Source organism: Ctenopharyngodon idella, chromosome 18 (genome assembly GCF_019924925.1).
Source record: "Ctenopharyngodon idella isolate HZGC_01 chromosome 18, HZGC01, whole genome shotgun sequence".
Taxonomy (NCBI): Eukaryota; Metazoa; Chordata; class Actinopteri; order Cypriniformes; family Xenocyprididae; genus Ctenopharyngodon; species Ctenopharyngodon idella.
This window is the reverse complement of record NC_067237.1, coordinates 3,978,485-3,994,922: the sequence shown is the minus strand read 5'-3', so window position 1 is coordinate 3,994,922 and position 16,438 is coordinate 3,978,485. Positions and strand designations below refer to the sequence as shown.

At 37.9% G+C, this 16,438-nt stretch overlaps 1 protein-coding gene across 2 annotated transcripts in view; it reads left to right on the top strand.

Annotated features, from left to right (window-relative positions):
* LOC127499988 (segment polarity protein dishevelled homolog DVL-3) overlaps positions 1-13,256 on the top strand; it is a 33,186-nt gene extending 19,930 nt beyond the window's left edge. The window contains exons 4-15 of one of the 2 annotated variants that reach the window (XM_051870737.1): positions 2,383-2,525; positions 2,612-2,747; positions 5,426-5,519; positions 5,632-5,701; positions 6,611-6,750; positions 6,824-6,900; positions 6,999-7,066; positions 7,197-7,274; positions 8,218-8,349; positions 9,096-9,263; positions 9,384-9,599; positions 11,657-13,256. In XM_051870737.1, the coding sequence (XP_051726697.1) occupies positions 2,383-2,525; positions 2,612-2,747; positions 5,426-5,519; positions 5,632-5,701; positions 6,611-6,750; positions 6,824-6,900; positions 6,999-7,066; positions 7,197-7,274; positions 8,218-8,349; positions 9,096-9,263; positions 9,384-9,599; positions 11,657-12,039 (1,705 nt within the window). In that variant the 3' untranslated portion in view covers positions 12,040-13,256. Of the gene's footprint in view, positions 1-2,382; positions 2,526-2,611; positions 2,748-5,425; positions 5,520-5,631; positions 5,702-6,610; positions 6,751-6,823; positions 6,901-6,998; positions 7,067-7,196; positions 7,347-8,217; positions 8,350-9,095; positions 9,264-9,383; positions 9,600-11,656 lie in introns of both variants that reach the window. The other variant, XM_051870735.1, reaches the window with a different exon arrangement.
* Positions 13,257-16,438: the final 3,182 nt, after the last annotated feature.

The following is a 16,438-nucleotide window of genomic DNA, read 5'->3' as shown; positions in this document are numbered from 1 at the left end:
CCTCAAAATTTTAGATTCTGACAATATGAAGCCAAACAAGTTAAGATGCCACTTACAGACTTCACATCATGAACACAAAGAGAAGCCTGTTGAAGTTGAGCAGTTGTAGTACTATATTAATTACGTTTTTAATTCAAATAATTATTATAGTATTTTGAGACTGTCTTTATGGGTGCATGTAGGTGGAGGGCTTGAAAATATTTTTCTCTACTAAAGTTTGAAAATTTGGGAACCACTGCTTTAAACAATAAATCTTCAGGAAAGGACAGTTTTGCTAAGTATCGTGTGATTTTGTCAGATAGACACTCACTGGAGGTGGTTAGAGACAGGAAGCGCTCGGTGTTGACATGCACTCATTACCCTTCAGTCTCAAAGGCACCAATTTCCATCTAACTCAGAGAGCGCTAGCACGTCAATACCTTTAATGACATCTGCCTGATCACAAGGAGTGTGTTAAGAGGAGCAGTGCGAGTCTCAGATCTGTGTGTTTAAATTTTCCAATAAGCCGAGGACCCCATTACTTGTAAATCTAATCAACCCTGCAGGCTCTCAGAGAAAGACATGCTCATTGATTTAGATTGATGTTTGACCTACAAAGGCATCGACTGCTTTAAGTGCTCATTTTGATGGGAATGTGGAAGTGGTTAAGAAAGAGAAAGATGTGGTGAAGCATTATTAGGACTGCACAGCTGATCAAAATGCGTTATGGCCTTTATTAAACTGCGAAAGACTGCAATTTAATTCAATAAATAAATAGCCAAAGCTCCAAGTGAATGAGTAGCATTTTGTTTTGTCGTTTTTCTTATAGGGTGTATTATGATTCATTGTTACTCTTTTCACACTCAGTGTAATATACTGAATTTCATATACTTTATTTTTGCTTCAAATTAACCCTTGTGAAAAAGAATTGCACTTATTTGTATTGAATGTGCACTTGTAGTGTACGTCAAATCTTAAAGGTATAGTTCAACCAAAAATGAAAATTCTGTAATCATTTACTAACCTTCAAATTTTTTCTAAACATGTTTGAATTTATTTGTTCTGTTGAACACAAAAGAAGATATTTTAAAGAACAAAATGGTTTCTGGTCCCCATTGACGTCCATAGTATTTTTTCATACTATGGAAGTCAATGGGGACCAGACACCAAATTAAATGTTTATGATTTCACAGTTCAAATTTCACACACTGTTTGTCAAAATAATACCAATATGATTTACTTTGACAAAATCGTGTAGCCCTTTTATATAGATTTTGATATTTTTTGTTTTTCTGTCTGTATCAGTGTGTGGCCCTCCAGGCTTGTAGTTTTCCCACAGGTCTGTTTGTGGCATTGTTGGTCAGTGGGTCTCTTTATCTGCATGTAACCACATGTGTGTGCATAGTTGTTTGTCCTGCTGGTGTTTCCTGTCTGCGTGTGTGTGTTTCCTGTTCTGTCTGTCAGGCAGCATGACTCCCCTCTGTGAGAGTGTGTTTGTGTCCAGGTTAATTAATTATTCATGCACTGAACACACAGCCAAATGCAGTTAAGAGAAATACAGCAGCAACCTGTGAGCGCCCTCTGCTGGTGATCGTCAAAACAAATGGGCATGGATCCCTCTCACACAGAAGCAATTACACTCTGTACTTTGCCCCAAACACACACAGGATCGGCTGACATTTATGCTGCCTTCAGATCACTTCAGAATCTCTGGGGTTTCAGAAAGCCACAACTGGCAAATTGTTATTAGTCAGTTTTTATTGTGAATGTTTTCTTTTCTGTACACTTTAGTGTGCTGTTGCGCTGTTGATGAAGAATAGCTGCAAAGCTAGCTAGAAATACTACTCATTTGGTTTGCTTATGAGTAGACCAGCTATTGAAACACATTTCCCATCATTTAATATGTTCTTTCTAAAATTGTAGTACATCTTTAGGTAAATCATGCTGCTGATCTCAATGAATTTGTTTAATTATTTAGAATAGGTCAAAAGGTAAGCTGTCTATGATTCAAAAATGGCAGTAATGGCACTAAGTCCTGCCATTATTACCATGACCTAGCTATGTCATGTTACTCATTTGCATAATGCCCGCCTTTTGGCTGCTTTGCCCTTCTTTTTGTTCAGTTTGAGGGCAAAAAAAGTCAAACCAGATTATGGTAAGGGGCGTTACATTTCCGACAACCACTCTAATTGGTTGAACAATCACAACAGATTTGGGCTAGCTGACCAATTAGAGTAGACTTGAGCCTTCCAGAAAGGCGGGCTTTAAAGAGACAGGAACTAAAACAGAGCAATTCAGGCAGAGGGTGAAAAGAGGTGCTGCAACGATGTACAGTATAAGAAAAATTATGTTTTGTTAACTTTACGCCCGTCCTTCATCACCCATCTACCTCTTTTCATGCAGTGCGAATGCGGCAGGAAGTCAGGATGACCTGGGCAATGATACCGAACCTGAGGTGGGTCCATCGCTGCGAAGAGACAGAGACAGGGAGAGGGACAGAGAGAGGGAGAGAGAAAGGCCTCGTAGGAAAGATGCACATGACCATGGTAAGTTTACACATATGTCTGTCCTGGCTGCTTTGTGAGGATGAGGAAACGCACACGGCTTGTTTGCTGAGTGTTGTCTGCTGCAGGAGGCCGGTTGAACGGTCACTCTCGGCCAGAGCGCAGGCCGGAGATCGCCGGCTATGACACCTCCTCCACGTTGATGAGCAGTGAGCTGGACACCACCAGTTTCTTCGACTCAGAGGAGGATGACTCTGCTAGCAGGTGAGACTTATTTCAACAGACCATATCATGGAAAACAAGGATTTTTCTTGCTCTTTTGAATAGAAGTCTGATGTAGATGTAATGTATGTAGACTCTCACAATGCAAAACTCCTAGTCCACACAGTGTTTATGAAAACTCATCAACAGGGTCATTAAATTAGGTCATTAAATTGTAATTTTTTTCCTGCAGTTTTTTCTGTGTTTTCATGCAGCCATTAGTGGAAACAAATTGTGCCGGATTTTGAATTTGATGTAGAATGCAATCTACTCTACTATTAGCACCCTGAGAATTGTTTGCATTGTGAGATTATTTTAAGGACAATAAAGCAGATTTAGCCTCAATTTACAATATTGTAAGTCATCTGGTACTTTCTCATTTTTTTAACAATGAATTTTCATTACAGTAATAAAGTCCGTTTTTTTTATTTTTTTTTTTTTTTTTTTATACAGTAACCATGATCTATACATCATGTTTATAATACAACCCTAAACAGACACACTGAAGTTTGAGTCACCATTCTCAAGTAATTTTTTTTATTTTACTTGCCAGACTTTTTACATGGAATGCAAGAACAATGCATATGAAAAAAAAACAACACAAATATAATAAATACATTTCAAACACTATTAAAGTCAAGTAAACAGTCTGTAATAAAATAAGGTCAAATAATCAAACTACAAGCAATAGTACAAATAAACACAATAGAGAAGATGCCAGTTAAATAAACAGCGCTTTTCAGGTTTTTCAGGTATATCTAACAGTAGTTAGATGTAGATTAGGTACAGAAATTGAAATAAGTAATCAAATGTTAAAGGAACGCTCCACTTTTTTTGAAAATAGGCTTATTTTCCAACTCCCCTAGAGTTAAACAGTTGAGTTTTACCGTTTTCAAATCCATTCAGCCGAACTCCGGGTCTGGCGGTACCACTTTTAGCATAGCTTAGCATAGTTCATTGAATCTGATTAGACCAATAGCATCTCGCTCAAAAATGACCAAAGAGTTTTGATATTTTTCCTATTTAAAACTTGACTCTTCTGTAGTTACATCATGTACTAAGACCGACGGAAAATGAAAGTTGCGATTTTCTAGGCCGATATGGCTAGGAACTATACTCTCATTTCAGCGTAATAATCAAGGAACTTTGCTGCCGTACCATGGGTGCAGCAGGCGCAATGATATTACGCAGCGCCTGTGACCCCCTGCTTGCACAGGGAGCGTGCCTTGCAACTATGGTGACATTTGTGAGAGACGCTGCGTAATATCATCGGGTTTAACTCTAGGGGAGTTGGAAAAATTAGCCTATTTGCAAAAAAAGTGAGGTGTTCCTTTAAATAGCACTGCATAGTCTTCACTGTATAAATTAAATATAGATTAATCCTTTCTAAAGTTATGAAAGTTATTCAGTCAAGAGCATTGAATGATTTTTTTTGCAGTGAGTCTGTTGTTGGATTAACAATAAAAACACAGACAGCAGCAGGAATATTAGGCTGCTGTCACTTTAAGACTAATGCGCTGGTCCAATATACTGTTGCACACGCATTTGCTTTCGGTTTACATTCACTCAAGACATAACCGACTGTTTAATAGGATACTCGCCAAGACGCGCATTCTTACATAATTGCAAGACGTGAAAGAGAGCTCAATTCAGTCTTCACGTGCTATCAGACATGGCTTTCTGGGTGCGTGCTTCGGATGTGCATTTTGTACACACAAAACTTCTCACTCAGTGCGCGCAAGTTATCTTTTGAGTCTTCTTGTGCTTGAATGTTTAAATTGGCGAGGTTTAAAAACACGTGCAAATGATAAACTTTCATGACAACGCAGTACTAGTCCGATCGGGACAGCCCTGCATGTGCTCTGTCTTTCTCTCACTGTGAGTGCGTGTGTGAGAGAAAGTGACAGAGGGCGCTCTCAGCCAAGCGATGGTGCATAAAGCTCAGCAGGCAATGTAATTATATCTGTGATAAACTTATTTTTGCCCTGTAACTCAGTTACAGGAGACTGTAATCGTACAATTTACTAGCCATTGGCTAATAAAATAAATTTTTTTGTTGCCTCTCATGAAATTTGATTGCACGTGAGACTGATTTACGCGCATTGTAGAAGGTTGTAATATTAATATAAAATTGATGTTAATCACAGTAATGAGAATTATGGGGCAGAAAATGATGATAAGCTTGATGGCCCTGAACATAATGTAAAAATGCAAAAAGTCCTAACAGTTTATGCAAAGTATAAAAATATTTTACATTTTTACTAAATTTTCAGGACAATTAAGCTTGTTAAGTGTTAACTATACTGGCATTTTTCACATGTACAGAGATCAGTATTAACAGAGGTCATTTGCATATAGACATCTTTAAATTTTACAGATTGTAAGAGTCAGGGGTAGTGAAACTATCTATGTTAAGTATAGCATATGGCTCCTTTAAACACAAATATCATCTTCTCATGAAGATGACTTAATGCACACTCGAATCACATGCTCTGGAAAGCCAACACAAAGCATGGTTTTCCATGGCCTGATACACTACTACACAAATTCAGAGGATTGGATGGTAAGCATCATGTGACTCTCAGGACCAGTCAGAGCTGAGAGGACTGTAATGTGCATTATATGTGCACAAAAGACACTAAATATGATGTTTTGAAGATTCATTTGTGATGCCACTACAGGTTCAGCAGCTCTACTGAGCAGAGCACATCGTCACGTCTCATGAGACGCCATCGCCGCCGCAGACGGAAACCCAAAGCACCCAGGATGGAGAGAGTGAGACTCCTGTGGCTGATAAACATTGTGTTTGTACCCAGCTATCAGTGTTTAACTATTGTCTCTTTAAGTGTGTCCTCATCTCTCGCTCTCTTTCTCTCGATCTCTCCAGTCCTCATCGTTCAGCAGCATAACTGACTCCACCATGTCTCTGAACATCATAACTGTCACATTAAACATGGGTGAGTATGTGCACATGTATATCTGTGTGTCTGCCGTTGAACATGCACCACTCTTTTAAAGACAACATGAATGACATTCTCTAACTTCAGTAATGAAATGTAGAGTAGAGTGTGTACTTTGTACACATTTTTGTTCATCACTGCATAAATATGAACTAATTCTTTGACATATACATTTTTTGCTATTGGATCTGTGACATTAAAGTTGCGATGAAACAGGAGTAGGTTTCTTCCACATTGTGATGTACAGATTATTGAAAAAGAAAAATTTAGGGCGGGACTTGATTCTATGCTATTCTATTGGTTGTTGATTGGATGCTGAGATGTGTATGTTGCACTCAGAAATGGAGGTAGATGAACATTAGCTTGAAAGGACAGGTTTAAAGGTGCACTGTGCAGAATTTTCCAAATAAATTGAACAATCAAAAATAATCCCTCTCGATCATTACTTATAATCCACTAGAAGTGTGCTCAGTGCCTGTATTTTCTTCTTGTATTGCTGTGCTTGGGACATTTCTGGGTTGCAGCCTTTGGCCTGTGGGTGTGTCGCTCCAGCCAATAACAGCGCATGTGAGGGCGGGACTTTGTTGTCTGTGTCTGAAGCTCAGGAAGCCCTGCTAAAGGCTAGGGTCCAAGTTTGAATCTTGTGTTGATAAACAGTAATTGAAAATTTCTGCATAGTGCACCTTTAAGTAGACTAAATAATGAGGGAGTCCTGCATACGTCACTAGAGAGAAGTCTGTCATTTCCACCGGAGTATCCAGTTGACGTTTTGATTAAAGGGGTCCTCGATTATGATTTCACTTGTTTAACTTTAGTTAGTGTGTAATGTTGCTGTTTGAGCATAAACAACATCTGCAACATCTCTTCGTCTCTCCATTTTGTTTTTCTCTCTTCCTCTTGCTATAGAGAAGTATAATTTTCTGGGAATTAGTATAGTCGGGCAGAGTAATGAGAGGGGTGATGGAGGAATCTACATTGGCTCCATCATGAAGGGCGGTGCGGTGGCTGCTGACGGACGCATTGAGCCGGGTGACATGCTTCTGCAGGTCAGTCACTCTTTTATATTTTCCTGCTCATGGCTGTTGTTTGTGATTTCTAAGAGTTGCTTTTGTGTTGTAGGTGAACGATATCAACTTTGAGAACATGAGTAATGATGATGCAGTGAGGGTGCTGCGAGAGATTGTCCATAAACCTGGGTAAGAAGCGGACGCTGTGATGTTCGGTTCTCTTGTTACGGACTAGATGATGTTTATATCAGCACTGACGTTACTTGTGTGCATGTTCACATTTACAGACCCATCACACTGACTGTGGCCAAATGTTGGGATCCAAACCCTCGTAGCTGTTTCACCCTCCCAAGAAGTAAGAGAGATACTGGGTTATAGTGCTATTTAAGTCAACATGAAGTGGTTTTCACATTTTCTTTTATTGTTCTTGACCTCTTTGGTGGCAAGTGACCAGGCATCTGTTCACTCCCCCTGTGTTTGTTCAGGTGAGCCGATCCGTCCCATAGACCCTGCTGCCTGGGTGTCTCACACGGCCGCTATGACGGGGGCGTACCCTGTGTACGGTATGAGCCCTTCCATGAGCACAATCACCTCCACCAGCTCCTCCATCACAAGCTCCATTCCAGAGACTGAGCGTAAGTGTTTATCCACCCACCCTTCCCATAATCCACCTCTGCTGTGCCCCGCTGTCTGTCGCCAGAGGATGACTTCATCTGCCAGTCCACTGCTTACTGTGTTTCAAACGTAGCCCTTAACAACTGAGTATGTCAAATGAAAATCAAAGATTTGTGATTTGTCTTGAATGACATACAAAAACTGTACATTGAAAATCAGGGCAGCCCTTGTGGAAAAGAAGCACACAAAGGAGTACTTATTACAGAAGTGATTTGCTTTGAAAGAATAGACTTAAGAGTGAACTGAATGTAATGTTTTTGGACACTTGATTGAAAGGAAAATCAGACAATGACGACCTTGGACTGTCGAGCAGCTGTCTTGTATCAGGCGAGATTGGGCAAAAATTCCACTTTCAGAACTACAACAATTAGTATCTTCAGTTTCCAACAGATTAAAAAGTGTAATTATAAGGAAAGGTCATGTGACACAGTGGTAAACATGCCTCTGTCACAACTTTTTTGGAGTGTGTTGCAGCCATCAAAATAAAAAGTTGAAAAGTTGGTCAGTGTACTTTTGTCAGTTAAATAAGAGAATTAACAAACCACAAATTCTTGATTTTATTGCATTTTACAAAATGTCCCTACTTTTCTGGAAATGGAGTTGTACATTTGTTTGAACGTACTTTTAAGATTTGAAGCGCACAAGTGCACATTGAATATAATTAAGCACACTTCTTTTTCACAAGGGAAATTAGATTTGTAAAATTTGTAAACTCTTCTCAGATCAGTTGATAATGGCTATAGCACCTTGATGTTCTCACTGAGCACATCTTTGAAATTCACCCACATCTGTGGACTGCTGTGCACCTTCTCACTGTGCTTTATTCTGCAGGGTTCGAGGATTTCCATCTGTCCATCCATAGTGACATGGCAGCAGTAGCCAAAGCGATGGCATCGGCAGAGTCAGGCCTGGAGGTGCGAGACAGAATGTGGCTGAAGATCACCATCCCCAACGCCTTTATAGGTAAAACAACACCCTCACTCTTAAAACTTCAGAATCTAACCTGGGTGTGGAGAGGAAATATCACCAAAAGGGATAATGAAAAGTTCCTCTTTTTAATTTGTTATCTAACGTTTGATGTTTTTCATCATTTTCAGTGTCTATCCAGTTTACAGCCACTTTTGGATTTGATTTGGTAGCAGCCATAATTGTTCTGAATAATAATTAATTTTTTAAAGAATCCATTCATTTGAAATATTTGACATAAATGGATGACACCATCTATGGTGGTGTTTTTATGTTTCAAAAGAAATGAAATGGAAGTAGCAACAGATCCCAGACATCTGAGCGTAACGGATTAGCGGAAAAAAAAGACAAAATGTAGTGGTCGTGACACTCAAAAGTGAAGGCAGATGAACATTAGGGGCCGATTTAAGTGACTAAATGATTAGGGAAGTCCTGCGTACGTCACCAGATAGAAGTCTGTTTTCACGCCTTTGTTTTGAATAAGCGACCTCTAGTGGTTAAAACTACATATTGTGCCTTTAAGACACTTATAGAAAGCTAGTACACTGTTCAAGCACAAAAACATTATGCAAATATTAGTTTTTTAATTATAAAACAATAGATATGCTGTTCAAAATGAAGACAAACAGTATTTAGAGGCTTTGTGGTTGACAAATATTGATAGTTAATGTGATGGATTACATGTGCATATTCTGCTGGGACAACAGTGTCTTCAGAGGTGAAATATTTGTTTTTTCTATCAGGTTCAGATGTGGTGGATTGGCTGTATCATCACGTCGAGGGTTTCACTGACAGACGGGAGGCACGCAAATACGCCAGCAACCTGTTGAAAGCTGGCTACATCCGCCACACTGTCAACAAGATCACCTTCTCTGAACAGTGCTATTACATCTTTGGTGACCTCTGTGGCAGTGAGTTCATGATCTTTAGTTCTTTGATTTTTCCCCCCACTCTTTCACCTCAAAGCATCTTTTATTTATTCATTTGGAGTAAACTCTATTCCCCTCCTGTTTGTTCCTCTTCTCTCTTAGATATGGCCAGTCTCACCTTGCATGACCATGACGGTTCTAGTGGGGCGTCTGACCAGGACACTCTGGCTCCGTTGCCCCACCCTGGGGTGGCTCCCTGGCCACTCACTTTCCCTTATCAGTACCCGATCCCTCACCCGTACAATCCCCATCCTGTGCACGATCCCACCTACAGCTTCACTGCAGGGGGCGGCAGCGCCGGCAGCCCTCACAGCGAAGGTGAGACTGCATTCTACTTGGGGCAAAAATACCACCAAAATGAACAAAAATGCCCCTCAAATTCAAGATAAGGGGGCAAATAATGCCCCTATACAATTAAACTACATTTATTACGACTGTTGCGATTAAAGTGAAACGTAAAAATGAATGAAAAGTATCAATTGCTGGATTACATTTAGATCTAATCATGTTTCTTCAAAGATTTCTTTTTACATGGATTTTTGCAGCATTGAGCAGCATTATAACCATTCACACACATTTCTGTTGAGTGTATGAATTCATTGGCCAATCAGAGATGTTTAGATTACTCAAGATTAAAATAAAATGTAAAAATACATGAAAAGGGTTGATTGCGGCATTACATTTAGATCTGCTCACATTGCATCAAAGATTTCTTTTTACGCTGTTTTTTTGCATCATTGAGCATAGGGCTATATGATATTGAAGAAAAATGTGATATATAATAACTTGTTAATGTGATATTCATTATGTGATATGATAATGCTTTAAATGTGTAAAATCAATTTAAATTATATTTAAATATATTTAAAAACTGAAAATGATATATCCAATATATATGTTTCACATTCTTTCTGGGAAAAGAAAGCATCACTACAACTTCTGAAAGGGAACAGCAGTGCTTTAGCATTACATAAAAAGTAATGTCACAAATCTGACAATGTCATTTTAACATCAATGTAAACAAGCAAAAAAAAAAAAAAACTATTTAAATACCAACAACTCTTTGCTCAACTTTGTAATATATAGTTATATCAACCTGAAAACTTACATCAAGAACATCCAGGTAAACAAAAACACCTGAAACTATATTTGTTACAGAAACTGAATAATCAAATGTAAAAATAAAACACTGCATAGTTTCACATGAATTAAATTTACATTGATTCATATTAAAACTACAAAAGTTATTCAGTCAAGAACAGTGAGTGATGTTTTTTTGTTTGACAGACCGCAGCAGGTTTACTGTATTAGGCTGCTGTCACTTTAAGACCAAATGCACAGCTCCTATTGACACACATCTGATTTCTTTCCCAACTGTTTACATTCACTTAAGACATAACTGACTGTGTTTACATGAATACTCACCAAGACTCACCAATTTTGTCATAACTTTGTGTGTATTTGACCATTCGAGTGTAATAAGTCACGAAAGAGAACTGAATTCGGGATTGCACGCTGTCAGAGAGGCGGCTTTCTGTGTGCGCGTCACAGGTGTGTCAGACAGCTTGAGTACAGCACTGAGTTGTTTTCCGCAACTTAATAACCCATTTTAACATCAAGAAGTCACACGCAAGTAACAGTTTTGTGCCCAGTCTATTCTTTGCTATATGCGTCGACCTAAAACTTTGACTTTTCGCAGCTTTTTGAAGTAGGCTATTAAATTTATTCAGATTTCATATTTTGATAATTTCGATATATATAGTGCAGCCCTAATTGAGCATTATAACCAATCACACACGTTTCTGTTGAGCATATGAATGCGTTGGCCAATCAGAGACGTTTAGATTAGTCACTGGTGAAGAAGAAATCTACTGAAAACACTGGAATTTTGTTTGTAGTTCTGCAGTTCCACGAATTCTCTCCTCATAAACAACAAAGTGCAAAGTATGTTTTGGTTTTTCATGCTACTAAGATAACCAATGGGCAGATTTGATCTTCTAATGCTAATAAGCTAATTCATAAACGGTTCTCAGCTTGATTTGCTCGTGTAGTATAAAAGAATTTGCCATTTCTAATATAATATAAAGATGTCTTTTGTTGATGTTGATCAAATTTTATTAGTTACAAACTAGTACTCTGATTGATTGAATTGTTTAAATTTAAATATTTGACAAAAAAACAACATAGATATATTTAACTATAGGTAATTATTTAAAAAATGCTATAGGAAATCACTTCCGGGGTGCAAATAATCCTTATCCTGACCATGCATTTGACTCTTTCACCCTCATTCGATCATAAGGTGAATTCAGTGGTGGAAAACCCATATTTTAAATAGAAAGTCTCACTTTTCCTTTCTTTCATTTCGCTCACAGGTAGTCGAAGCAGCGGATCGAATCGCAGTGGTAGCAAAAATGATGCAAATGCAGCGACTGGAACGCAGGAGTCTGGAGGCAGATCTGGCAGTGGCAGCGAGTCCGAAAAAAGAGAGAAGGCTCCCAGCGAACGCTCTGCAGCGCCCCCTAGCGAACACAGCGTGCGTAGCTCGCACACCATCCGAAGCACCCACTCTCACGCCCAGAGCCTGGTGTGTGGACCGCCCGGCCTCCCTCCACAACCACAGACACCCGTAACAGCAGCACCGGGATCTCCTCTGGATCGAGACCTGTCCTCAGTGCCCCCCGAACTCACGGCCTCGCGCCAATCTTTCCGCATGGCCATGGGGAACCCCAGCGAGTTCTTTGTCGATGTCATGTGATGTGCTTCAGGTGACCCAGAGGGCCGTCTCGCATGCACAGGCACTGTGAAATCAAGAAAGAAAAATGGGGAGAAAGACGAGAAAGAGATGCATTGACATTTTAGCTGGTGGAGAGTGCTGAGTGTCCCTCCTAATGTCCCTTCTGTGTCCTGTGGCTTGCACTTTCTTCAGTGAAGAAGACTGGAACAGATCACATATCCCATCATGCCCTTATTATGATTAATGGTGACTCTATGGGATGAAGTGATGACGTCTGAGTGAAGGTGAATGCTTGCTGGTTTTTGTGTACTTTTTATGTACTTTACCTGCATTTTTTAATATTTTGTCTTCTGACCAGTTTATTAACCTCAAGCTAAGATCTGTTTATCAATCAAAGATAAACTAAATTAAGCGAAAAGAGAGAAAAGCATGAGACATGGGAAGAAAGTGAGGTAATCTTCTACTTCTAAATCACCTTTTGCTTTTTAAAGGATGAACAAATCATTTTTAATGATTTTTAAAAAAGACAAACGCTATCAAAAGATAGAATCTTTGGCAATTATTTTATATTTATGACTTTAATTTTCTGCTAATAATTGTGGAGAGTGAGAGAGAGTTAAAAAGAGAGTTTTTAAGTTTACAGACAGGACTTTTAAAGTCTGCCTTACTCTTTGGGTTAAAATGAAATTATTAAACATGATGTTTTTTTTGTTTTTTTTAAATAACGTGAACTAATGAATCGTGCACAATAAGACCAGGGACTTTTATTAATTAAGTAGCTCAAGTCAATTATGATTTGATGTTGATTTAAAGAAATTAAATTGGGAGATATTCAGTCCTGTACTGTTATTCTTTGTAATAATCAACCTGTATTATGTGTGCTGAACCTGCAGCAATGACGAATTTCAAAATGGACCTTTAATGTTTCAACATTATCAGCACCCCTGAATGAACCTGATGATGCACTATTATATGATGGAGAGCAGCTCTCTTCACTCTCTCACTCTTCTCCAAACAACACAGTACTTAATATGTTAATGTTTGTCATCATTAACTATCAGCACTCTGCTTTATTGTTTCTCTGTAAACCTTCCATATTTTTTCTCAGATGCATTTATCACATGTTAATTATTGGAAACAGTATTAACTGGTTCAATTTAATACTCACTGTACACTGTTTTATGACAAAACAAAACAAATCAAATTGTTTTATTTATAAATATAGTTTATTGCCTAAACACTGTGTGAATCTTTCTGGGTTTTCTAGACATAACTTTTATTCTTTTGCAGTCATGAAGACAAAACAAGACCTTCTCAGGCATGTGATCAGCTATAGACAAAAAAGAAGGAAAACCTGAGTAGCCCAAACAATTATTATTTTATTAAATTAATAAAGAAATATATTACTATTGCAGTACATACTATTGTACTGTAAAAGTTAAAGGGGACCTATAATGCCCCTTTTACAAGATGTAATATAAGTCTCTGGTGTGAATGTGTCTGTGAAGTTTCGTCTCAAAATACCCCACAGATCATTTATTATAGCTTGTCAAATTTGCCCCTATTTGGGTGTGAGCAAAAACACGCAGTTTTTGTGTGTGTCCCTTTAAATGCAAATGATCTGCTGCTCCCGGCCCACTTTCCAGAAGAGGGCGGAACTTTAACAGCTCTTGCTTCGGTTGCTCAACAACAACAAAGCTGGAGTATCTCACGCAGCCAAAATGAGGATTGTCAGTAACGGTGTTCAGCCTTACATTGTTCAAACCGACACTGATGGAGAGACTCAGGAAGAAGTTACAACTTTTAGAATGAAACTGGACACTTCTGAATGGTTAGTGGATAAATTTATGTAGTTGCTGTGGAGTTGATTCAACTCATCGACTAGCATGTGCCATCATGTTAATCTTTTGTGCAAATCCAGCGTTGAATTGACCCTCGTTTGTGAAACAGTCCAGTGTAAAATGACAGCATGGAAACAACACTCTACTACAACAACTCTTCCTCTCCTCTAAAGCAGCCCAACATGGCCTCACGCCCTTTGTTGTGTGTTCTTGGGGGCAGGGTTTATGTACATTTTAGGGTTAGTGATGTCACTAACCCGGGAAGAAGCTCGTTGTAGTCCCTACCAGCTTTGTTGTTGTTGAGCAACCGAAGCACAAGCTGTTGGTTGTGTTGTGAGAACAAGATATGGCTTAGTGCGATCAGCAAATCGCAAGCGACGTGAGTGCTTTTGTGCAAAAAAACATAATTTACCACTTTATTTACAAAATAATATTATCCAAAGCAAGTTCACGTGTGCATTGTGATGTTCTCGTGAACCCGTGTTGCAGATTAATATTTTCGTAAATAAAGTGGTAAAGTATTTTTTTTTTTGTTGTTGTTGTGCAAAGCACTCGCGCCGCTTCATAAAATTGAGGTTAAACCACTGGAGTCACATGGATTACTTTAATGATGTTTTTACTACCTTTCTGGACCTTGAAAGTGGTAGTTGCGTTGGATCTCTATGAAGGGACAGAAAGCTCTCGGATTTCATCAAAAAGATCTTCATTTGTGTTCCGAAGATGAACGAAAGTCTTACGGATGTTGAATGACACGAGGGTAATAAATGACAGAATTTTCATTTTTGTGTGAGCCCTTTAAGTATTTTAAGAAACACAGTCATGAATGTGTACTATATTTAAGTACACTTAAATGGTCTTTAATTAATATTATATTATCTACAAGTATGGTTTTTTAAAAACATACTTTTAAGATTTGTAGTACACTACAAGTGCACATTCGAGACAACACATTTCTTTTTCAAAAGGGGTTTAATGGTTGAAAATGAAGTTTGTTCTCTTTGGCTCTCAGAAGAGCTGTTCTATGATTTACATTTCCACTGTATCAAAAGAAGATCCAGGGACAAGCCATAATTTATATACAACTCAGACAAAAACACTTACACATGATGAAGCATCTCGAGATGATTATGCATCCTTTATACAGACATAAATCATGCAGCTTGTTGAGGAGCTAGTATTATAAGTGACCAGATGACAATTTTCACCTTTTGACATTAAAACTGAAGATAAATCCCATAAACTTCCATTAAAGGGCTTTTTTTTTAAAGTGTTTTTTGGCAGCTAACACTGAAATGTAAGAAAGCCAACAAGAAGCTGTAATAAACCATGCGGTCTGAATTCATTTTGCTCTTAAAAATGTCTTGGATTCCAGAAAGCAGACAAAGAAGAGGAGCAAAAGCCAGCACAAAATATGAAAACTTACAGTACCTAAGAAAATTATATACAGACTTTTGCTGTGATCTGTAGCCCTTCATTTGACAAGATGAAGCACAATCAATCACACAGTGAAAAACTCTCAACACTACACATCTGGAGTCAAATCCAATCCAGCAGTCTTCGAGTTTATTTACACAAAACTTTAATGTTAAAGAAGTACTCTTTAGCATACTTTTAAAAAGAGTATTATAGAAATAATATACTTTAAAAGAATATGCTTAAGTGTGAACTGAATGTAATGTTTTCAGAAGGCACTTAAATGCATGTTCATTGCAATTGAATGAATAGTTTAAATTTATATTAAATCCATTTAGTTGAACTTTTTAAACCACATCTTTATATGTAATTTAATTTCCTATCTCTATTGTCTTTGAAATATGGTTAAAGAGTACTGACAAGCATTTATGGAAACCTAACCTATACTTTATATAAAATGTATTTTTTATTGAAGCTTGTTATGTCATACATTTAAATATAATACATTTGTAATGATGAAACTTAGTACTTTTAAAATAATATATTAACTTTAAATGTAATATTGAATAACACACTACAGTTAAAATTATACTCAAGTACTTTACATGTGCTTTAGTGTGTTTAGAGATTATTAAAGCAGTGATTTAAAATGTACTTTAAAGTAAAACTTTTATTTTGGCATAAGTGCACGTTTTAAAAGTTTACTAAAGTGTGTTAAGAAACAAGTGTACTCTCTTTTATTAACATTATATTATCTGCAAGTAATTTTTTAAATATACTTTTTAGATTTGAAGTAGTACAATACAAGTACACATTCAATACAATTAAGCACGCTTCTTTTTCACAAGGGAATGCATTTTTAGGACTTAATTATTTAATTACTTAAGTATTATTTATTTAAGCACACCTATAGCGTCAGCCCCCTAAAGCACTATACCTGTGAGCATTTTGTTTTCGTTTGTTACCTGCCATCAAACTGAGGCTTACCTAGGCTACATCTCAAATGTGGAGTGTCCCTTTTACCTAAATGACCTTATTTTCTTCAGCGGAGGTTGGAAAGTCAAGTTAAGGTTAGAGTTCAGCAAATAACCACCTCAGTACGCATAGAAAGCATTGCGCCTATAGGATGTCCTCAGTAATATCGTGAAACCAACATGTGTGTGCGT